This window comes from Euwallacea similis, chromosome 14 (genome assembly GCF_039881205.1).
Source record: "Euwallacea similis isolate ESF13 chromosome 14, ESF131.1, whole genome shotgun sequence".
Taxonomy (NCBI): domain Eukaryota; kingdom Metazoa; phylum Arthropoda; class Insecta; order Coleoptera; family Curculionidae; genus Euwallacea; species Euwallacea similis.
In genome coordinates, this window is record NC_089622.1 from 3,943,884 (window position 1) to 3,968,446 (window position 24,563).

The 24,563-nt window shown below is 32.5% G+C and overlaps 2 protein-coding genes and 1 non-coding gene across 8 annotated transcripts in view; 1 reads left to right on the forward strand and 2 right to left on the reverse strand.

Annotated features, from left to right (window-relative positions):
* SERCA (ATPase sarcoplasmic/endoplasmic reticulum Ca2+ transporting SERCA) overlaps positions 1 to 6,346 on the reverse strand; it is a 31,249-nt gene extending 24,903 nt beyond the window's left edge. For 3 of the 4 annotated variants that reach the window (XM_066397266.1, XM_066397267.1, XM_066397264.1), the window contains exon 1: positions 6,180 to 6,346. The gene's annotated coding sequence lies outside the window, so the exon portion shown is untranslated. Of the gene's footprint in view, positions 1 to 4,739; positions 5,064 to 6,179 lie in introns of those variants that run through there. The other variant, XM_066397265.1, reaches the window with a different exon arrangement.
* Positions 6,347 to 6,550: 204 nt separating this feature from the next.
* TRNAA-UGC (transfer RNA alanine (anticodon UGC)) lies at positions 6,551 to 6,622 on the reverse strand. Its single transcript has one exon. It is a non-coding gene; the product is annotated as a tRNA-Ala (tRNA).
* A 567-nt stretch (positions 6,623 to 7,189) lies between these two features.
* On the forward strand, positions 7,190 to 21,125 carry LOC136413606 (pre-piRNA 3'-exonuclease trimmer-like). Of its 3 annotated transcripts, XM_066397283.1 has the most exons (10): positions 7,190 to 7,300; positions 11,404 to 11,580; positions 11,934 to 12,168; positions 12,227 to 12,842; positions 12,899 to 13,052; positions 13,110 to 13,179; positions 13,773 to 13,859; positions 17,213 to 17,307; positions 18,962 to 19,063; positions 21,026 to 21,125. In XM_066397283.1, the coding sequence occupies exons 2-10, from the start codon at positions 11,450 to 11,452 to the stop codon at positions 21,075 to 21,077; spliced, it is 1,542 nt and encodes a 513-aa protein (XP_066253380.1). In that variant the 5' UTR covers positions 7,190 to 7,300; positions 11,404 to 11,449; the 3' UTR covers positions 21,078 to 21,125. The 3 variants fall into 3 exon arrangements, 2 of the variants coding, with proteins under 2 accessions (XP_066253380.1, XP_066253379.1); XM_066397282.1 differs by having other exon boundaries at positions 12,899 to 13,179; XR_010752489.1 differs by lacking the exon at positions 17,213 to 17,307 and having other exon boundaries at positions 12,899 to 13,179.
* The last annotated feature ends 3,438 nt before the right edge of the window (positions 21,126 to 24,563 follow it).

Below are 24,563 nucleotides of genomic sequence, written 5' to 3' on the forward strand. Positions count from 1 at the left end.
ATGCTTTGAGAGCTCATATAACAAGGCTTGTGTGTGAAACATTTCAATTAATTCTACGCAGTAGTTTTTGGTTGGTGCCCTTTTAAATATGGAGAGCGATAAGCAGCATTTTCGACATATCCTACTGTTTTACTACAGAAAGGGTAAAAATGCTGTTCAAGCCAGAAAGAAATTGACCGATGTGTATGGAGAAGGTGTGTTGACAGTACGCCAGTGTCAGAACTGGTTCTCTAAATTTCGATCTGGCAATTTTGATGTCGAAGATGCACCACGTTCGGGAAGGCCGGTTGAAGCTGATAAAGACGCCATAAAGGCATTAGTTGATGCGAACCGTCGAATAACAACACGTGAGATCGGATTGAAGTTAAATTTATCGAATTCAACAGTTTATGACCACTTGAAAGGCCTGGGATTATCCTCGAAGCTCGATATATGGGTTCCCCATGTTCTCACAGAGAGAAATCTGTGTCGCCGCATTGACGTCTGCGATTCGCTTCTCAAACGTGACAAAAATGATCCGTTTTTGAAGCGCATCATTACTGGGGACGAAAAATGGGTTGTATACAACAACGTCAAACGCAAGAGGTCATGGAGCAAAAAAGATGAATCGACTCGAACCATTTCCAAAGCCGATATTCACCAAAAAAAGGTGATGCTGTCTGTTTGGTGGGATTTTAAAGGAATCGTTTTTTTTGAGCTTTTACCGGATAACACAACGATTAATTCGGAAGTCTACTGCCAGCAGCTGGACAAACTGAAGGATGCACTTCAACAGAAAAGACCCGAACTAATCAACAGAAAAGGTGTAGTGTTTCACCAAGACAACGCGAGACCTCACACAAGTTTGGTCACTCGCCAAAAGCTTTTACAGCTTGAATGGGACACAATGCCACACCCACCATATTCTCCAGACCTGGCACCATCGGATTATTATTTGTTCCGGTCACTCCAAAATTTTTTAGACGGTAAAACTTTCATCTCAAATGATGAGGTCAAAAACCACCTCGATCAGTTTTTTGCCAGCAAAGACAAAAAATTTTATGAGCGTGGAATTATGCTACTACCAGAAAGATGGCAAAAGGTGTTGGACCAGAACGGCCAATATATAATTTAATAAAGCATTTGTTTATTATACGAAAACTGTCATTCATTTTCACATAAAAAAACGAAATTACTTTCCGAACAACCTGATAGTACTATTTTCAAATGAAATTCGAATGAAAAAAAAATGAGAGATAACGACTTGATGTTGGCACTGATGACCTTATCATCAATAGTTGGGCCAAAGTTCAAGGCCACAGACCAAGTTTATTAGTAAGCCGAATACATATTTTATAGCCTAGACTAGCCTATGTTGCTATATATCTTAGTGACTTGAGTAAATCAATTCTGTGGGGACGTCACAACCTAAAGCAGCTAGTAAATCTTTGTTACTACCTGCGTAACTATTATTATTATTTAGGTACCAAATACAGTAGAACCTCATTAATCCAAATTCATTAAAACCAAGCCAATCCGTGTTACCGAATTATTCGGTATTACGAATGACTTTATTTTACAAAAGAGAATACATTTAAACAAAGAAAAAAAATTATTTTTTAAAGAAATCAGTTATTTCAGCCTGTTTTATCTTTTTGTTAGTCTCTAACATAAGTGCAGACTTTCTTAATCGACTTGAGACAAGAATGTGTTGCAATCTAACTTTATTTTCAACCTATTTCAGACAAATATTAAAACTGTTAACAGCGTCTTTATTTTTAATTCGATCTTCATTATTTTTACTTTCCGGAACCGCAACCTCTTCTTCTTCTTCTTCTTCATACATTTCCTCTGCAGGTAACAAATTTTCATTACCATTAATCTATCCGTTTACCTCCTCTTCTGTTAACTGATTATTTGAAATAGTGTTCAACATTGTTTTAATTGTATTGTAATCTTCTAAATTTGACAGAAGTTTTCTCTGTAACTCTGACAGAGGTATCAAATCGTCATCATCAAAATCATCATTTTTGTTATAGTTTGTTTGATTAAGTAGAATGTTTTTCCAACACTTCTGAATAACTTCTGCCGAAACTGTTTGCCAGGCACTGTACAAGAAGTAAGCTGTGTCTTTAATGTTTATGTTTTTTAAACATTTTATAAGGTCTTCTTCATCGGATGACATAATTTTTGCTAAGAGGCTTTTTTCGATAAAAAAAAGTTTGGTTAGTCTTATACCATTCTGATCTAATTGTTGAATTAGAGAAGTGCAATTTGGTGATTGTAATGATATTTCCGTCTTCATTTACTAACGCTTCTGGTAATGTGTAACATGAAGCTTTGTCAACAAGCAATAATGCTTTTTTAGGCAAGTTCTTACTTTTCAGAAATGTTTCTACCTCTTTTACAAAATCATATTGAAACCAGTTCTTAAAAATTGAAGAAGTTATTCACGCGTTCGAAGAAGACTTGTAAATGACGGGAATTGCAATATTTTTGAATGCCCTTGGATTTACTGCTTTTCCTATGACTAACAGTTTTAGCTTATAGATTCTACTGGCATTTGCGCAAAGCAAAAACGTTACCCTCTTTTTGCTTGTTTTTCTACTGGGTGCTGTTTTTTCATTTGCTGCAATCATTGCCTAACCATGGTTGGAAGTTTTTTCCAATATAAGGCTAACTCATCAGCGTTGTAAATTTGATTGGCCGTCAAATTTAATTCTTTTATCTCGATATTTAATAGTTTTAAGAATGGATCAATAGCATTTTGATTATTTGACAACTTTTCTCCAATTATTTTCAGCGAGCTCTAAAATTGGCAATTTATCCCCTGCTTACCACAAAATTACCAGTACAACCATAAGTTTCAACATAAAGTTGTTTGGCTTTACCTGCAATAATTTCATAAGAAACTGAAATGTGTCTACTTCATTGTTTTAGGAACCAGTCATGTAATTTTTTCTACATCTCGACATGCTATACTTTTTTTTTTCGAGTGCCTGGTGCAGTAATGAAATTTTCAATAAACCTATAAACATGTAGCAAATGCAACTAGTTATCCATTATATATGTACATATCCAAAGATGTTTAATTTTGATACAAACCCTACAATTTTTCCTCAATTTTTCTTTATGTCAGAAATTGTTGATGTTCCTACTTTAAATTCTCTCGCTAATGTTTTCCCACATACTCCCTTATCTAATTTTTCTAATATTGTATTTTTGTCTACTAAGGGCAATGTTTTATGGGTTCTTTTTGGCGGCATTTTAAAAACACTTATAGTACTTCAAAGCCGCAAGTGTAACTAAGGGTTGTTTATATGTTTTATAGTCATATTCGATAGAAACAAGATTCAACACAAATTATGATTGTGACAGTTTTCTTCATCCAGACTACCAAAGCATAGAAAATCCAGACTACAACATACATAATATATGTATAGAAACAGGTTGCCTGAATTACTGAAGAATCTGGATAAACAAGATTTGGATTAATGAGGTTCTACTGTATCAACTTAAAATTTTAAAAACTGAAGGATTTTGGATAAATAATTAATAATTTTAACACCCCATACTAATGAAGTAATTACTGTTCATGTATCTGATTAAAATGAGGGTTAAATCAAAGTTTTCCAGCTTCATTGAAATTTTTAACATTTACAATGGGGGATATCTCCAGTATATAAGAGTGTATACACATTCTGTAGAAAAAGGTGATATCTACTGAAACTTCAGAAATTTTTTATAAGAATCCAACACCATGTTGGATCCCCATGCATATACTCTATTGGGCAGAAGTGTCACAGGGCTATCATAATAAACATCCCATATTGGCACATTTGACATCTATGGCCCTTGAATTAATGTCTTGTTTGTCAGAAATTCCAAACTTTGCACACATTTACTATGGTTACACTAAAAAGTTGACTTGACTCCAACTTTTCTATGCATTCATTATGTAACTCTCACAACACAAAGGACTTGGCTAAACACATAACAAGTTGGTACTTCAACCAATTATTTGTCACTACAACATTTTACTAGCTTACATTTATATATGTACATGAGGATCTACAATGAAATTTTCAAAACTAGTCATAAAATCTGGAACAAAACCCTTAGTTTAAATCTAATAATTTAGAATACTTTCAGATAAAATTCTCCATTAAAAAAAAACAGTATTATTGGAAGATCAAAAAATTAGAGGATTAATTTGGAAGACTAGAAGATTCACCAAATTTTGGTCTTCAAAAAATTAGTCATATTAAGTTAGTGTAACATTAAAAGAAGCTGTATTGATCATATTTCACATGAAATACACTTTCTTGTGACAATGTGAGGGAGAACCTAAAGGATCACCCTCAGTCATTTTTTTAAGTAATTTTGATTTATACGCCTGATTGCTTTATTTTTGAGATATGTAAATTATGAAATGAATTGTAAAGTGAAATACAGGATAAAACTGCTCATTAAAAGTTCAAATTTATGCTGCATGCTCAGTTTCAAATATCTACACAGTACATATAGTCATTGAAAAATGGAGGCTAGGTTAAACTTCCATGACCTTACTTACCAAAAATGCGTGGTCAAGGGTCGTTTAAGATAAAATTGTAGGCCCATGAATTGCTCTAATTATTTGTAATTTACAAAATTTGGTCAAGGAGTCAATAACCTAACAAATGCTAATGTAAGCAAAAAAGCATGCTTGACATGTATTATACTGTGAACAGCGTTAATAAGTATTTGAAGAGTGCACTTACCAATTTTAGTATTCGTTTTCTAACTATATTAAATATATTTCCAATATCCTACTAAGCTAGAATTTAATATCACACTATAACCTGTATTCAAACTTTTATCCTTTCCATTGTCCCAATTACTGGAAGTGAATGCTGAAGCGTTTAAGATTTTTGTATAGTCACAAATCTCTACTACGAATTAGACAACTTCCCGTTAATAATTAATTTATAACTAAACGCTAAAAACGCTCAAAAACTATTAAAAAACACAACAAATGCTCACACAAATCGTCGTGTGTTAAATGTAAAATATAACTGTCACTGTCAAACTACCCAAACAAACTGTCACCTGCCGTGACGTACAACTATTTTCGCGGCTCTATGTTCAATATTTCGATTAATTATAGCTTTTTATCAAGTCTCGTAGGTTTTCTATTAAATAAAGATATTATAACTAATGTGTGTTTATTAATTTATTGATTATCAGGCCATAGATCTTTATAATAACAATACATATAATAATATAAAGAATTAAATCTCATTCAAACCATAGTACGAATCGCGCAACCCGACCCCCTATTGGAGCGTCAGACACACGCCATCTATGATAAGATGTGGATTCGTTTAATTGGTCCACGCTTCACCACGTGTGCTAATTTGAAAGCTGCCACCGGAAATCGCGGCAATTTTGAAATTTTGTTTAAACGCTAAACATTTCATAACAAAATTCAGGTCTTTTATGACTTCGAGTACGAATAAATCAAAATGGAATCGTTAACGCCAAATTGCTTTATTTTCAACCGGGTAACAAAGCGAAATTTGGGATCAGTGCCAATAAGTCGAGAGCTACAAGGTTTTAACACAGGACCGTCGTCGTTGTCTCAATAATAATTATTATAATTTTCGATTTTTGGCAAAGAACATGCCGACCAGTTGTTGATATCTAATTATTTACCACCAACACGAATATTTAAGAGGCTTAAATAGATATTTGTGGTGATCTGTTACATAAAACTCGTTATAATTATAAAATGAACGAGTCGCTTAGATGTGGAGCAAAAGTTCTCACTCAATTTACTTATGTAGTAACTATTATGTGCTAGTAATAAGTTTAACTTACAGAAAGCTGATGTATCTATTGCAAAATTTCAAATTTTTATAAAAATTTTGAATTAGGAGGTTTGAGTTTGAATATTTGAGAATTAGAGAAACCTCAAGGATTGTTATCATGTATGAATTTATTATGCACATAAAAAGAAAAAAACTGTTTTGCCGCAATCTAAAGCAAAAGTAATAAGATTTGCCTACATCTCACTTTTCCAAAATTAATTTCACGTGAAAATACGTTCAATAGATCACTGGAATTCAAGTCCTTAATTTTAAGCCGACGGTAATCCTTTTATATCCCATAGAGCATAGAGGCGCGAAAGTAAAATTCACTGCACTGCACTGGTAACTTACCGATGCAAAAAACCCGTGATCCAGTGGCGATGTGTACTTATTACAAAGGTAAGTTATAAAATGTCGGATTAACAAAAGAGCGAAATATTTAGGCCCATACGGAAGACCAAACGCAAAACATGTATTAATCTAAGGTCTGTTCACTAAACGGGCGCCGGGATTTGAATGCTCTGCCTTTTATAAGTTCGGTGGCTACCTGCACGTAAATGGGCACTTTGCCAAAACAGGGACGCGCGAGTAGCCAAAATTCTGGATAGAAAAAAACCGGGGCCGCCAAATTGTTTGAAAGAAACTCGTATTTAAATTAGAGAGTAAAACGTTAAAACTATAGATAAATTTATTACAACAATAAGTATTTCGAAAAAAAAAATTGGAGATGCCGGGGATCGAACCCGGGGCCTTTCACATGCAAAGCGAACGCTCTACCACTGAGCTACATCCCCATGATAGTAAAGGTCGGCTGACAACTATATAAACTAAAAAGTAACATTAGAAAGACATTATTATTTTAAAATGATTTTTACAACTAATCACAAAGATATATACTAATACATTCAATTTCAAATATGCTCTATTCATCAATATAAATATAAAAACAAATAACTAAAAATCGGTTAAGCTTACAGATTATAAAACTTTACTTAATAGGAAGTATTGTGAGTTGCCTACTTTTGCAGCACATTTATCATTTTATTCCGTTAGTGCCAACTTGTCTTTCAATTATTTCCTTGAACCGTGTGGACATATTTTAAGGTTTTTTCATATCAAATATTCTTTAGTAATTTATATTAATTTAATACACAGATGCATTATGTTAGATTATGCCAATTTATAGTGAATTTGTTATCACTAAATAACAAATTAAATCAGTTAGTTTTATCCGACCGAACCGCATAAAGAATTTAAACGCCAATATGCGTACATTTGGCAACGTTAGCGCCTTATTGAAATGTCAGAAATTTGTAAATACAAATATAACCTATAATTTAGAATTTTTTTAAAACCGAACTCCAGAACTTAAGAAAAAGTTAGTAATTAAATAATAAATGCAATAACATTTTTAGTGTTAATAGTATTATTAATTAAGAAAGACCTTATTCGTATGCGAAAAACCTTTTTGGGTAAGAAATCTTGTATTATTTATGGCAATATAAAGTGAAATTTATTCCTACATTCCGTTAAAATCACATTAAAAATTTTATTATTTTTAAAATTTTTTATTACAATATAAATATCATTGTAAATATTATATGTATATACAGGGTGTTTGGTAACTCGACACATTCTTTTAAGGCAGTGATAGAGTATGAGGTGAGGATTAAATTTAATCCAACTTACCTTCATACCAAAATCGATAATAACAAAAATACAGGGTGTCAAAGTTGAAAAAAATATATCAATTTTCTTTAATATCTTGCGATTTCTTCCAGCTAATTTATTACAATTGTGTATCCGGGAGTCTTTTGGGGTGAGAAAAAAAAGGTATACTTTATTGAAGTCGCTAGAAGCAATAGTTTCTGAGAAAAGTGCATTTACAGCTAATGATGTAAAAATAATTTCAGCATTTATTGAATTTCTTTATGCCTATTAATATTATAGTCCTTAAAAGGATTGTTGTCTGTTTCCTGTAAAATACTTTCTTTATTCCAATTATTTAAGAAGTTGAAAGTGATGCCCTCTTCTTCTAATACACGCACGTGCCCGTTTTCTAATTTCAACATGAGTTACTCTGGCCGAAAATGTTTGCTTTAGAGTTACGACAAATTCTTCAATCCACCATATTAATTTCTCTCTTGTCTGTACTTCTTGAGCATAAATCATCTCTTTCATCCTACCTCATACGTGAAACTCCAGCGAGGTTAAATTGGGATTCCTTTCAAGGCATTGTATCGTTCGATCTTTTCCGATCCACTGATTCGGAAACCTGTGATCCAGTAACAGTCTTATAGTTCGGCGATAATGAACAAGGTACCCATCATGTTGGCATATCATATTCTGACGAATATCTAGTGGCACATCTTCGAGTAGTGGTGGCAGATGATTAATAAGGAACTCCTCGTCTGTTTGATCATTTAAAATATTTGGAAGAAAATGAGGTTTGATTACCATATTGTTTATGACACCAAGACACCAGACATTAACACTGAACTTAGTTTCATAATTATGATTTTTAGTTAAACATAGGTTTTGTTCAACCCAGTAATGAGCATTGTGGAATTTAGTTATATCCTCTGTATCAAACTTCGATTCGTCAGTCCATAAAATTCTCTTCAGGAAAGTTTCATCTTTCATATCAGCATTTAAGATGAAGCTGCAGAAGTCTATTCTACTTAATGGATCGTCCTCAAGCAACTCTTGAACCGGAGTATAATGATATGGATGTTGTTCCTTGTTCATTACGGTCCCAACTTTCCATTGCGATATTCTTAAACGCGCAGCTACAATGCGTATGCTCGTGGTAGGGTCTTCCTGAAAAGTTCTTAAAATAAGCTCTTTATCATTAACGTTGTAATGTGGAGGAGTCACGTTAACTGCTGTGTACTGTTCCACTTTTACCAATCATTCGATAGTTATTTGCAAAAATACGATCATTTGGGAGACATCTGTTTGGAAAACGACGATGATATTTACGATGCGCTTCAGCACCATTTCTGTCGCAAAGTCCAGACATATACAGAATATCGGCATATTCTACATTCAAAAAAGCAGCTATTTCAGTAAATATTAGGTCGTGTAGTATGAAATGAGTAGATTCTCGAAATGCCACATTCAACTGCGAATAACTTCACTCTAAATCTATATTTGGACTTGACTTTTTTATGTGGAAAAGGCACATTCTTCCTCTTTCGATCAGAGTTTAAAGTGTTAAAAAATATTGAAAACTTTTATTTTTATAAAAATTTTTGTGCAGCCATGCAAAATAGTGAAATTCGTGTGTTAATGAAATATGAGTTCCACCGTGGAACCACAACAGCTCAGACGGCTCGCAATATTAATGATGTGTTTGGTACTGAAGTCACTTCACAGCAAACAGTATCTCGTTGGTTCATGAAATTTCGTTCTGGCAATTTTGACCTGAACTAACCTGAACAAATGAACCACGTGGACGACCTGAAACTCAAGTGGATAACGATTATCTGAAAGCCGTGGTGGAAGCGAATTATCGTTAATATTCAGTGTAACCAAAAAAACAATATTGACTCATTTGGCTGAAATTGGTAAGGTGAAAAAGCTGGACAAGTGGGTACCGCATGAGTTGAGCGACATACAGAAAGAACGACGTCTCGAAGCTTGTGTTTCTTTGTTGTGCCGGTATAATAACGATCCATTTTTAAATCGGATTGTTACTTGTGATGAGAAATGGATCCTATATGACAATACCAGACGTTCATCGCAGTGGTTGGATCAAGATGAACCACCAAAACATTGTGCGAAAAAAAATCTTCATCAAAAGAAGCTTATGGTGTTCATTTGGTGGTCCAACGCAGGTGTCATCCATCACAGCTTCATGAAACCTGGTGAATCGATTACGGCTGATGTCTACTGCCGGTAACTAACCGAAATGATGAGGCAACTGACGCCAGCCAAGCAGCCAAGATTAGTCAATCGAAGCGCACCGCTATTGTTGCACGACAACGCTCGGCCACACACCGCACAAGTCACCTTGGCCAAGCTACAGGAGTTGGAATTGGAAACTCTTCGTCATCCACCGTATTCACCCGACTTAGCACCCACTGATTACCACTTCTTTCAAAATTTGGATAACTTCTTGGTAGGGAAAACATTCAACTCCGACGAGGCTATCAAAGCTGCCTTCCAAGAGTTTATCGACTCCCGGCCTGCAGGCTTTTACAGCAGGGGAATCAATGAACTTCCCGTTAAATGGCAGAAGTGTATTGATAATGGTGGTGCATATTTCGATTGACAATAAAAACATTTCATATGAAAAAAAAATGACTAAAGTTTCAATTCAATTCTACTCATTTCATACTACACGACCTAATAATTCGCTCAATGTACTCATTCAATTTCAAATAGCAGATACTCAATCAATATTATAAATAAGATTAAAAATACGTAACTATTGAAACGCGATTTGACAACAAAATTACCATTTTGGAAAATAAAGACAAGCGGATAGCCAACTTGCCAATTATTGTTTATCCTGGTAATACGAAATCGTTACCTAAAGTTGTATTTTTTTATTATTTTAAGTAATATTTTCGTTAGTATTAGTAATAATAGTAATTATTATTATTATTATTATTTATATTAGTATTATTATTCTGTATCTGTTTATTACACTGTATCTTAACATTTGTGGGAATTATTTTTAAAAAATGAAAAAAACATTTGATGTTTGTCACCCCGTTTCTCAAAAACCGAATTGTTTTCGATATATATTTATATAACGTTTTCATTTAAAAAAAAGATCTTCTATCGACTGTTGAAGTCCTGCTATTATAAACTGGAACACCCTGTATATACATATAATATAATAAATTCATTTTATATAAAAATTATTAATTTTCGATGGTGATTCATAACTCAACCTTTGGCTTACATTAAATTAATTGTAATATAAATATATGTAAATTAAATTTAATGTTATTTGAAAATAACAGCGGGAAAGATTCATGCTAAAGTGAAGATAAATTTGAATGATAAACAAGATTTTTAAATAAAGAAGTCCTCCTTGATCCATTAAACCTTGCACGTGTACTGTGAAGAAATGACTGCGTGATGTGGCCTTAAATTTCCATGGAATAAATTCCATTTTCAATTGTAAAACACAAAATAATATACATATGTATATAAATAAAAATGTGTTCCTCTTTACTGCGTAAAAGTAAATACTTGTAATATAGATTGTATTGGAAATATCGCTAGGATGATTTGTTTCAATCTGTTATAAAAGAAATAAATATATATGTATAATATAATAATTCTATTTTTGGTAGTGATTTTTTCGATGCAAAAAAAACTTGGTGGTGGTGCCGTGAAGTGTGAATCTTTAGTTGATTCAATTATTAAGACTTTTTAATGATCATACTGACTATAGTAGAAATTTAGGAATTTTTTTTAATTTCTATAAAACTGAAAGCAATACTGAGGCCATGTTTTGCCTTAATAAATGCAGAGTAATCTTCCTACATAATGCTACACTATTTTCAATGTTTCTTCACAGGATTTTAATTGGTACGAATGCTGATTTTTGTTTTAGGAACTGATAAGTATCTGACCCACCTATATCAGAAATTTACTTCAAAATGTGTGAAGTAAACTCGCGAAATTTTAAGTTTCTCTATCCTGAAATCAAGAAGAAGTTGCAAGAATCAAAATTCTGCAGCATTGATGCAGAATTTAGTGCCTTGGACCCACTCCCTAACAAGAAAGCTAGGTACTTATATATTCTGAAACACATTTACGTAATTTGCATAATAATGTTTAGGCCTGTCCAAATAATAATCACATTGGCTAAAATTTATTTTAAGTGTCTATCATCATTCATTTAAATAGTTCTGAGTACGTTTCGTGGAAATTTCTCATTACTGAAGACAGCTTAAAAGATCTCTGACTGTGAGAATTCAAACAATTTTGATGACTGAGTGATTTTATATCATCTTTTCCTCCTACTAGTGCCTGCCATTTTAATTACACTTCTGGAACCTACCCAGTACCATTTTTCACACATTCTGCTAATTTATTATAACATATATTAATTTATTTATAGCAACAATTATTATATTTTAGTATATTTGACACACCATCAGAACGATATTCGAAGTTAAATGCTAACTTAAGTGCAGTAGTTCCATTACAAGTTGGACTAACTGCTTTTAGCTTTGACCCTAAGAAAAATAGTTACTTAGGAAAAGTATACACATTTTACGTCCAACCTGCCAGTTTTCAATACATTCATAGAAGCTTTTATATGCAAACAGGCACAATAAACTTCTTGAGACTGTATAATTTTGATTTCAATAAGGTATGTTGCGAGACATAATAAACTACGTCAAGCAGATAGCTTATAAATTGGATTTCAGTTCGCATATGACGGTATTCCTTTTATGAATCGAGATCAAGAGCTTCGACTCAGAGATAAAATGTCCACCGATGAAGTGTCCGAGATTAACAACTCATGTAAAAACGCATTGGAAGAGATCATTGACAGACAGATTAACCAGGTCAAAAATTGGTATGCCGAAGCTCCAATTGGTACTACTTTAGTTTTACCAAAAGTTTGCACTGAAGGGTGTAGCAATGAAGAAATTGTATTTTTCGTTCACAAAACGTTTCGAAGTATGTGTAAAAATCTTTGGACCTATATGGAGAATGGAGAGTTTGTTGTTAAAAAAGTCTCACCAGAGGAATATAGCAAATTAAATTCGAAGTATTGCTTGGAAGATGAAACAATTGATAATTTACTGGGGTTCTCAAAGGTGTTCAGATTGCTTGTGGAATTGAAAAAGCCTATAGTGGGGCACAATGTCTTTCAAGATTTGTTACTCATAGTGGGCAACTTTGAAACTGCCTTGCCAGAAAAATATCTTGATTTTAAAAAATTAATATCAAAACTTCTTCCTAATATTTTTGATACCAAATCCATTTCTTATGAGTTAAAACCCATGCTTCCTAAGGAGAAACAATGGATTGATAACGGTATTTTCATTATTGGCAACGGTGAAGTGTAAAGTTTATTAAACAATATCTTGTAGGTTTAAATATTATTTTCAATTATTTTAAAAACGGATTTGGAAGGGTTTTGGCCACCAACTCTCCAGCTATAGAAATGGATGACCCTCAGCTGGAATACGATCATTTTCACAACGCAGGATGGGACTCATTTTGTACTGGCTATGTCTTCGTTAGGTTAGCACATTTGAATATTTACCAAAAATATCCATCTTCGAAGCGATTTGTTCCTAGTGAGCTAATTGCTGGATTAGAGCAGTACAAAAATAGAATTAATATTATTCGAGGGTCCACTTCCTACATTGTAAGTAATTCCTTTATTCTTGATATTATTCATAGAACTCTTTTCAATGTTCGTTTTTATTATGCCCTCAGAAATAGGATCGCGAGTTTTTCATTGCATTTATCAATAATGTTTTTTTTTTCGTTAGTAGCTTCAGAAAACATCATTATTGCGTGTATTGCTTGACTTGTTACCTTTTTTATAAAACCATTGCCACATATGTGGTTCATTATTCACCTAGTGGGATAATCCGCATTAATGCGTTGTAATTCCCACTATTGTTTAATGGTTGCCATGGAAACGAATGATCAGGTTAAATGTTGCATCACTGCTGATATGATTCGATACGATATTATTAAATCAAGTTGTTTTTTAATGTTTTGAATTTAATTAAATCTTAATTTAGATAAATTTATTGTAATTTTATAGAATTTACTTAGATCTTATAGTCGAAAAAATCATATATGCATCGTGGTTGTGAAATATTTATGACCCTCACCTTTTAGATCGATTTAGACTTGGTTTTCGAGCCATAATAATGTTCTTCACAACTTTGGTGTATAATATATTCATGATTTATTGTTATGTTAAATTTAATTTTGTTTATGCCGCAGAATTTGGATAAAGCTGATCCGGAGTCTAATAGGCCCCCGAAATTAGTCATCGAATCTCTTAAAAATAGACCCGTCAACGTTGCACAGGTAAGATTTGGGCTATTGAAGTGTTTTGTGAGGTCTTTTCGAATTTAAAGGATTTTTTTATAACTAAAATAAAATCTCTCTCTCTCCCTCCCTCCCTCCCTCCCTCCCTCCCTGTCTCTCTTCCGACTCTTCCACTTTCTCTCTTCTATTTATTAATCTATATAGCAACAAATTGGAACTTACTGGAATTATTTCTGTAATACAACGAAATAATTTTAGCAAAAAGGCACCTGCGTAGATATGAATGAATTAATCTTAATTATTGATATGTTTTAGTTGAAAAAGCTCGACACCACGTTCGTTAATAGCTCAAAAATATTTTATTATTTGTGTACAATAATTTAATAGGTAGGTCTAGGCGACTCATAATTTCGACTCGTACCAAAATTAACATGACGAGTCCTTACTTCGTCCCCAGACAAAATAAATATGCGCGTTCTCAAATTATATAAGGAAAATGGAAAGCAGCTGCAAACTCGTATCTATTATTTTTTCCTGGCTTCGCAAATTGTCTCTCGCTAAAAATACCAGTTTGTGAAGGTCTTTTCGAAAATAATTTGCCACTTTGCACTCTACAACAAGAGCGATTTAGTTGTAGGTTTTTGTTTCTGATGACAAGGAATGGAAGGAAAACATTGTCAGCGAAAAAAGAAAAAGTTGCCTAATTATTTCCAATTTATAAAAACTTCTGTTAAGCCTCTTAAAATAATTTAATTTTAGCAGTAGTTCTATACAGAGTGTCCTGAATTGCAGTTGTGACTGAATTCTGACACCTGATAGAACTGTGATGATAAAAGAAAGATTCATTGTTATAAGTTATCATTTTTTTCGATAGTTCTTCCAATTATTGACGTATTTAGTTTACTACATATTACACTATAAGCGGAATCTCGTAAACTTCAACATGTACCAAGGATTTGATGCCAAATCCGACAAGGACTATTACAAAATTTTTGCGCCTTGTCCTATACCTTTCGCTATGAACTAGATGAATTGCCAGACGATAAATCCAAATTATATTCCAAATTTTATTGTAATAACTTATTTACGAGCTTCCAGCTTTTGGCACTTATAATAGCTTCGTGGATATGCGCTTCCCGGAACAATATGCGAGAATCACATTTACTGGAACCAATACCAAACAATATAAAAAGTAAATGTTTAGATGAACAATATAATTCGACAAAGAAGACCAAGTGTGTTAAATGTGGAGTTTGAATATGCAAAAAGTGTAATGCTCAATTTCGCACGCAGTTTTAGTTCAGGCATTTTTACCACGTCATTTCTACTCCTTCATATTAGGTATTATTTCAGGTAATTACTTGACAATGTCGTCATAAGAATCTGGTGTTGTCATTTTTCAATATTAAATATATTCGTATTTTTGAATAAATTACGACTACTTTTTGTTAATTCTTAGTTAGTCTTGTTTATTTATGTTGACTATGTGTGATATTTTTTTGAAATGAAGATTTTCCCAAATTTCATTCTACATGACCTAAGCCGATACCGTTACTACATATTATAAACTCTGATGCCTTATACCGGAACATTTAGCGAAACTCGAAGTAATCATTGTAATCAAAACAAAAAATATTCTAAATTATTGCTCAACAACTAGGTAGAGATTACTAGGTACTTACTAGATAGATACACAATAGTATTGAAAATCGACATCACTATCAGACTGCCACTTGGATCATATGCCAATTGCTTTTTGATAAATTGCCTACTTTCAATTTCACTATAACGCATATTAGTTTGCGAACAAGCAAAATTATTTTTTTAATATTTACCTATGAGATGCATTCATTCTTTTAGCAGCCTCTTTTCGTAATTTCTTATTCGTAATGAAAATATTGCGATTCACTTAACTACATTCTGAAATTAATAACAATCTATTTCTGAACACTTATTAATCATTGTTAAAATCTTTTATACTAATTTTGGGCACCCGGTATAAAACTTTTTGGAAGTGAATCAAATAGCTAGAAGATGCATTTTTAAAAGGAGAAGAAAAAAATATAACATCTATGTCGGAAAGTAGCCATTTCCCGATTCATGAATGCCGTGCTCATGCAACTTCTACAAAATAAGTGTCTGAATGGCTAATCGGCTTAATGGACCTGTCTGTCGTTTACAGTTTTGCGGTATAAAAGTTTTTCAGTTAATTCTACCAGTATTTTTTCGTCCAATGATGTTCTGTATGTGATGATTGATATATTAATTTTGATTCAATAATCGAACTCTGGGATCATAATATTTTCATTTAGCGTCCTAACTAGCACCCCACTATACATATACAGTGTGGAAGTTTTGGATGAAAGAATCCATATAATTAAGATGCCACATATACGGCCGAAATCCTCGGACACGTCGATTTTTATTTTTTCTTGCAGTTTTTTTTATGGTATTTCATGTATACAAGGTAGTCTAAAAATCAGGTGCGACCACCAACTTTGTTTTTCAAATAAAAACACCTATTTTTTATTTCATTTTTGAATTTTACGCAGAATTCTAAGTGTGTTTCACGTACCATGTCCTATACGTAAACGCAACAGGTCTCGAGAAATTTACGATTGAACATATCAAAAACTAAAAGTTTTGATTTCTTTAAAAATTTCTTTGGTCCTGAAAAGGACCGACTTAATACAAAATAACATCCCCTTATTGCCACGATGTTAGGGCTTATTTAAATGGCATTTTCCTGAACGCTGGATTAAAAGATGAGGGGTAATTGAATGGCCGGCACGATCACCTGACCTCACGCCTTTAGATTATTTTCTATAGGGATATCTTAAGAGTAAGGTATATTTTAATCAATCAGCAACTATCGAAGCATTAAAAGAATGAATCCTTAATGAAATAAGAACAATTACCCCAGCAATATTTCAAAAATGTCAAACAGAAGTTCATTCATCGTCTTGCTTACTGTCAAGAAGTAGGTGGGATCCAATTTGAACATTTAATTTAATTGTTGCTTGTTATTTTATTTTGTGTATTAAATCGGTCCTTTTTAGGACCAAAGAAATTTTAAAAGAATTCAAAAGTTTTATTTTTTGATATGTTTAATCGTAAATTTCTCGAGACCTGTTGCGTTTAGGTATAGGACATGGTACTTGAAACATACTTAGAATTTTGCGTAAAATTCAAAAATGAAATGAAAAATAGGTGTTTCCATTTGAAAAAACAAAGTTGGTGGTCGTACTTGCTTTTTGGACTACTCTGTATACATGAATTTACCATCAAATAAAAATCAATGTGCCCGAGGATTTTGGCTGCATATGTTCGGCATCTTAGTTATATGAACTGTTCCATCCAAAGCTTCTACACTGTATAATCTTTTCTTTTAGGTTACTGCTCTTTTAAGTACATATGGATTTGTAGAAATTAAAAGACTCCCATATCAGAAATATCGAGCCCTTATAGCAATCGACAACTATGCAAAGTAAGTAATCTTTCGTAATAATTTTGAAGTATGTTTTACTGTGTCTTCATATTTTAAATGGTGGCAAAATTAGATCAACGCAAATCTGTTTAGATTTAAATAAGTTCAATGAGAAATAGGTATATTTAGGTTTAAGTTATTCAATATTATTAATTATTCAACAGGTGTGTGCTAGATCAAAGATTGCTCTATTTTTTTGGAGCTAACGTTCAGACGACTGCAATTTTAGTTATGGCGGGCCAAGATCAAGGTCCATAAATACCCTTATAACTTCTAATTAATTCATTAATTATTAATATCATTAGCCACTTGTTTCATCGTCTCTAAACGGAAAATTCTCTAAAGTTCTGGAAAATTTTCCCGGGCTTTCGAATGCGTCAAATATTTATATTTAAGTGGATTGGAATCGAGACAATTTTCCCACGCTCTACGTAGTTACAGCTTTAAATAAGATTCCCCCGTGTCTTGCGGGATCGCTATTACGACACAATGCCGACGTTTCAAAAGATAATTTGTCATAGCTGGACTGTTATACAATTGGAAGTTCGACTCTAATTTTCAATAATTTTCATTGCTGTTTTAAAACATTTTTACTTTCGTTGATTACAAATGTTTAACGAAAGCTCCGAATTTGTCCCTGTTAGATGTTTAGTTATCTGGTTTTATTGACTTGTCTCACATTTTTTTCTTTTTTTTTTGGTCAATGGAGAATTATGTGCTTTAATTTAAATATTTATAGGTAAATTTAAACAATGCATGACATTTTCAATTAATTTTTCTAATCGTTATTTTCGCAGATAAATATCCCACAGAAAAGTCTGCGAAGGAACGTGAAGGTTGCTAAATTTATTGCGAGGTATATTTAGAGCGCTTTACTAATAATTATACTGTTCATTTAAATTGATCTATTTAAAATTCATACGTATAATCCACAATTATCAAAAAATTTATCATCCTTTGCACAAAGTATGTGTGTGAATCCTCAATACCAACCTAAATTAAAACCTATTAATAAGAAAACCTCTAAATATGCTGACACAACTCAACCTGCTGTTCAGCTGTGACGTAGATGCACCTCGTGTACTCAGTGTTTTATTTTTCGCTGAAAAATTTATGTGAACTAATTGATCTTGCCAACTTTTTATTTCATCTATGTGCTGCTGGGATATTTACCACTATAAAAACCGCCATCGCATATTTAAAAATTCAGATCGACGCCCAATAAAAAGGCTTTTTTACTTTGGCACATCAAGAAAGAATTTTAATCAAATAATCGAAACCACTGCCAGCTCTGTGTTTGCTGAACTTGATTAATTCTCATTTAAGTTCAAATATATTGCTTGTTTTGCCGATGATTGCCAGATAAATTTCAAGAAGTGGCAAGGGTAAGGGTTATTAAGTTGTCTTTGTAGGTAATTTTGAGTTCACAATCTTTGAGAAAAAGGATATACGGATTTTGTTTTAGAAAAAAATTACCGGACTTATGAGTAATTTTCATCGTTAAGAAAATTCCCTTTCTTTTCTCAGGCATGGGTTTAACAAATTATAAATCATATATTCTAATTTTATGATCACAAATTATTTTCCATTTATGATTATCTTATGTTAAATTGGAAAACTAAAAAAATCTTGCCATGATTATCTTATATTTTAGTGCCAGAAGAATTTTGACGCATTTCAATACAAATGATTCTGAGTACCGGATTAGTAAATATCACCCTCTCAGACACTCTGCAGGCATCAGGGTAATTTTTGTGTAAGTATTATAGTAGTTTCCTATTATTTTTTCAAAGCATATCGAAACAATATGCACATTAAATTATAAATATTCTATATTCCGAATTACTAGCTTAAGGATCAATAACCTTAGCAAATTATCTTAAGGCTTGAAATTTACATCAACCGGGGAGACCCCATTAATTGTCACCAATTAAAACCTATAGTGCTACGTTTGACCGAACACAATTTCGAGTTTAGCTTTTTTCTATTTCTGTATAGATCTTTTTTTTTGTAAAATTTTAGGATATTTTGCCTTCTTTTGTTAGCTCTTGAATAGGTAATTGTGCGCTTTTTTTCTTTTGATTTTTTGTTCTTTTTCGGTAAGACTTTGATTTTTTTTAGGTTGCTGGTTTTTATTTGAATTGCATTTTATACCTCCTGTGTTTAAATTATATTAAAACGTAAAATTTTCGTATCGCATAGAACTTTTGTAACACCTAACGATCAAGCTCTAAAAATCATTGGCCTATTAAAGAGATCTGTCAAGATCCAACAATTTTCCTAATAGTTTTCTTTCATTTGATCTTATAGTCGGTTCTTACTTTAAGAAAATTGTGATGTGTACACCTAAGTTTTTATAGGCTTTGAATGCATATTTTTAAAATTGCATAGCCTCATCTTACAGTCAGTGGTGAATCTAGTGATGTGCCCCATTCCGAGATCCCGCTTTAATTTTGAACCAAATTTTGTGATTTTAGTACTAAATACCCCATATTCCAATGATAATATGAATATTTTGAGGCTATCTCAGTTCATCAATCAATTTGAGAATACATATAAGTAAAAATTCTTTTTTTATGTTAAGGAAACGGCTATAGCTTGAAATTCTAAAATAAAACACGCACGCCGCAATCGATAGGTGACTTCGGAATGCATTTTTGAAATTTCGGTATTATTGGCAGCTGCAAGCAGTATTTCACTGTATACCAGGTGCACCAGTATGTGTGCAAGTGTCAGTCAATATTATGCAGCCTACACATACATATAGACTAAAATTTGATACTCGTGGCCTACATCCTACATTTAGTGCACTTCAATGAAAATGGTGTTTTGCTTTGATGCTCTTATTCATGGTTCCATTCAGCGATTCGGGGCTCTTATGTCTATACTCAGGCACCAAGAACAAGTTTTTTTTATCTACGCAAATTGAACGTAGACTTAGGCTCGTTCTCAATCTTAAAATTTCTTGTAGAAAATATTGAGGAAATTTTGGTACATGCCAACTTTCATGTATTATGCCTAGTTTATACCTCTTAATTAATAATTATGGATTACTGCCAATTCGTAAATTAGGCCAGCATGCCATACCGTATCGAAATCTTTCTCCAGGTCCAGCAATAACAATTTTGCGATTGAAATTATGAAATGCGTATTTCATAATACGTGCGGCTTGTAGTGTTATATTGTATGTAGACCTAGATTCAAACTGTCGATCAGGCACAATCGATAAGGTAATTTTTCGTTGACGGGGAAGATAGTCTTTCAACAACTTTAGACTGAATATTTTTAAGAGAGAGATATGGCAATATGAGAAAGGCAATTTGGGGTATTTTCCTGATATTGGGGGAAATATGACAACAGCCTTTTTCCACGAATGTAGAAAATGCTGTAATCTGAATATAGAATTTACTCTGTGCATTAACTGCATTTTTGCCTGTAGGAAAAGAAACTCCTGGAAATAGGAGCATAGTTCCGGTAGCATCACACAGAATTCATTGTAAATATGTAGTGGAATTGGATATTTTTGTTTGGTGATGTTTTCGGCTGTTTTTATTAAACAGTTCCTGATTGACTTGCGGCGTCCTCGCTCATACGCTCTACCGTCTTGTTTTCATCGAAGAATACTCCCTTAATTTGTATCGATAAATTGATACATTAATAATTTGATTGTTAGTATTTCCCATTCAAGATTAATTTTTTTCCTTTTTTTATTTTCCAGAAGCTGTTTGGCTGTCTCCAGTGCTGCAGTGTTATGGTTTACCTTTCGATAATAAGCCGGTGATATTCGCTTACATCAAATACAGCTCAATCACGAAAAATATTTTAGTTTTTTTTACATCTAAAATTTACTAGAAATTAACTTTAATTGTATCTAAGCTTCTGGGTTTACATCATACTCCTGAAACTAGCAAATTACCATTTTTTGAGTCATAACCTCCAATGTAAATAATATCAGATATTCTATTAATAGGTGAAGATCTGACTTCCTTTTACTACGGTTTGGAACTTAATTTCTCAGCAATAAGTGTAAAAGTAGATTCATGATCTGTACATCGAACATCCGATTGTGATTATAAAACAGGACCGGCTTCAATATCATCATCTAACATAGGACGATTCAATGTTAAGCTTACAATATTTGAACTAATGCAGCATACTAACCAGCAATTTATTCAATATATGAAATTAAAAAATTAAATTTTGGTCCTGTTTTAACTTCAACGAGATTTGTTCATATTGATTATGCTACGTATTCATATATTGAGCCGTCTCTGCTATTTTCCTATAACATTAAAAATGTAAAATATAATTCGGTTCAAGTGGTTTTAGGTCAAACAATGCCATAAACCTTGCGGTTGAAATTTACGATTTGTTATTTTAACGAAACAGTTATAAAATGAAGTCTATTATATAAGAAGTCCAGATATAGGAGTATGAACAGAGAGATTTGGCGTATGAACAGAGAGGTTTGGCTTTAAATGTCGGTAAAATATGTTACTCGCTAGTTTAAAAATAACCACCAGCTAGAACATTAAACAGTGCCATTGCCACTATTTCGTTTATTTTTGTTTGATATTGACTCATTGACTCATAAATATATATTGAAACTTAAAGGTAACATATATGAAAATATAATGCTATTTGTTGGACGGTTTGAACTAGATAGTTGTGCACGCAAATTATGTTACACACGCAGATGTAAGTGAAAATGAGTGACGGCCCGAATATTTAAAGTCTGACGCCAACAGTTATTATACCCATTCGTCACAAGAGAAACCTCAAAACGTCATAAGAGTAGCCACATTAGTTCTCAATTGCCTGTTTTTTTTGCATTAAAATTTATATTAAAATACATAATTGTTAAATAAGAAGAACACCGTTACGTCATAATATTACCATTTAAATATCTGCAAAAACGATGACGTAGCAATGTTCTTAAGGCGTTTGGACTATCCTAAAGGCTTTTGGCCATCCTGTGGATCATTTGATGATACGTTACCTCAAAGTCATATTGGACACTTTCATCTATTGTAGAATAAATTAAATAAGTTTTGAATAAAAAAAATAGATAAATGCTACATCTAGTGCATGAAATTTTTAGTACTCCGGCACAACACGGCTATTTGCTTCTCGTTCCCCCATCCGTAAATGTAGGACAATGTCCGATATTATCTGTCCTTACATCTTGAATTTGCAATATAGAATTTTCTCCTTTTTCTGCGTTTTATCTCTATATATTATTCAACTACTATTCAACTTGGACGTCGTCGCGTTCTTATCAAGGCAATCACACATATAATCGCTAATTTTATTTTAAGTATATCCGGGACTGTGAAAATAATTTCAATTTTTATTTCACTGTCGTTTTTCTTGGAAGAAATTAGGTGAAAATTATTGCAAACCCAGAGGGGTGCACCTTTTTAAAACATAACGAAGGTAAGAAATCCAGAAAAGCTACTTTTTGTGACAACACCGATTTGAAAACTTCTGAGACAAAGAAAAATTCAAATAAAGCTCGTTAAAAAAAATCTTTCTACTTCTTATAGTTTCCTTGTTCTTGCGACTTGGCACAAATACTAGGATTGTCAAGAAACAGCCTCTATTTTGATTTCGCATTTATGTACGAAAAATAAAAAAAAGTCTGTATTAATTTATTACTGACACCATTTTTTTAAAATTATAATGTCAAATAGCGGTTTATCCTGACATCATTCAACAAAATTATAAATTTTTTTTCCGCAAAAATTTATATTAAAACGTTCTTTGTCTATTTTCATGATGCACTTTCGTACAAAATTAAACGGGTTTTACACCAAACAAGGCTTACATGGTAATAGACGCCATTTTAGAATCAATGAATTAAAAAAGAGTTTTGTTTGTAAAATATGTGATTTCGTCCAGAGTTCAATATATGATGTTACGAAAATAAACTCAAGTTGACGTCACAAAAATTATTTCTGGATTGAAGCTACTCATCCTATGACAAAAACAGAACTCACGTAAACCCACTTGACGTTCTTTTCAATACTAATTATGCGAGTATAATAGTCACTTCGAGTAGCTTTTTTTTAGTTAATTTTATCAGTCTATTGAAGAATTTGCGAGGTCATAACATTATACTCACTAACGTTATGTTATATGTCAGTTAAAATTTCACCACTAAATTATTCACAGTCATTCTTTTTTTAACATAACGCAATACTTCCAATCGGACACTGATTTACGCAAGAAAACTTCTGCCAAAAAACTGATATATTTTTTTCTCGAGCAGAAAATCCATTAACATTTTTTGTTCATGTTGGTAATTATTTATTTTCGGTACAAATTTCTGGTATACCTACGTATTAATTTCAATGTATTTTTATAAAGCATCGACATTGACGAGGCTGTGCCACTAGACGTAAAAAAAACCATAAAAATCCATCAAAACGTAAAAATTGAGTTTTATGTGGTTGTGCGTTCCACAGGTCCAAGAAAAATTACAAAGTTTTTCTGATTTAATTTGAAGAAATTGATGGTTTTTGTCCCTACTACTTTTCATATAATTTTATTCTCATTAGATGCAATGCGTTAACTATATTTGATCTTAGACACAGAACACTGCATACTTAAATACCTCTACAAAGTTTCTCGCTACTTACGTGTTATTTTGAGAATTGGAAATAACATTGCTTTGCCAAAATTCTCTAGTTCAAACTGGATTAAGTGCAGGGGTTTATTTAAAATATTTGTTTAAAATCATTAAAATTACAATACACGTAGTTCAAGAACCTGTGGATGATCACATATGAGAGCACAATAATATAAAACGTTTATGTGGTGAAGTAAAAGTTATGTGCAAACATAATATAAAGAGTAAAAATAATGAATTTGTAACAATCTTTGTAAAAAGAGGTTTGAAAATTCGAGCAGTTTACATTCGGGTATGTATATTAAAAAGTAGAATTTTTATAAGTGTAATTTAATTAAGCGTCCTATAGGTATTATGACATAATACTTACAGGATTTTGGCTTAATAAATTTTTATATCTAGTTTGTTACAGCTCAAACAAACTATGTCCTAGATCCGCCTCTGGCATTTTTTAATAGTACATTAGTGGTCAACAAAAGATGTAAGGTTGGAAAATCACTGTATTCGCCGAAAATGAGGTGCTTGAATCGCAAGACAATACATCATAATATATTATCTCCAAAAATTTAAGAAATTTTCGAAATGATGCCAAAAAAGTGAGTTAACTTGAGCCAATTTGGCACCA

Bases quoted from the DNA above. Each gene is read 5' to 3' on its own strand.
- LOC136413606 (XM_066397282.1), top strand. From the start codon at position 11,450: ATGTGTGAAGTAAACTCGCGAAATTTTAAGTTTCTCTATCCTGAAATC. The intron at 13,180-13,772 runs GTAAGTAATTCC...TTTATGCCGCAG, and splicing joins GAGGGTCCACTTCCTACATT to AATTTGGATAAAGCTGATCC. The intron at 17,308-18,961 runs GTAAGTAATCTT...CTTATATTTTAG, and splicing joins GCAATCGACAACTATGCAAA to TGCCAGAAGAATTTTGACGC.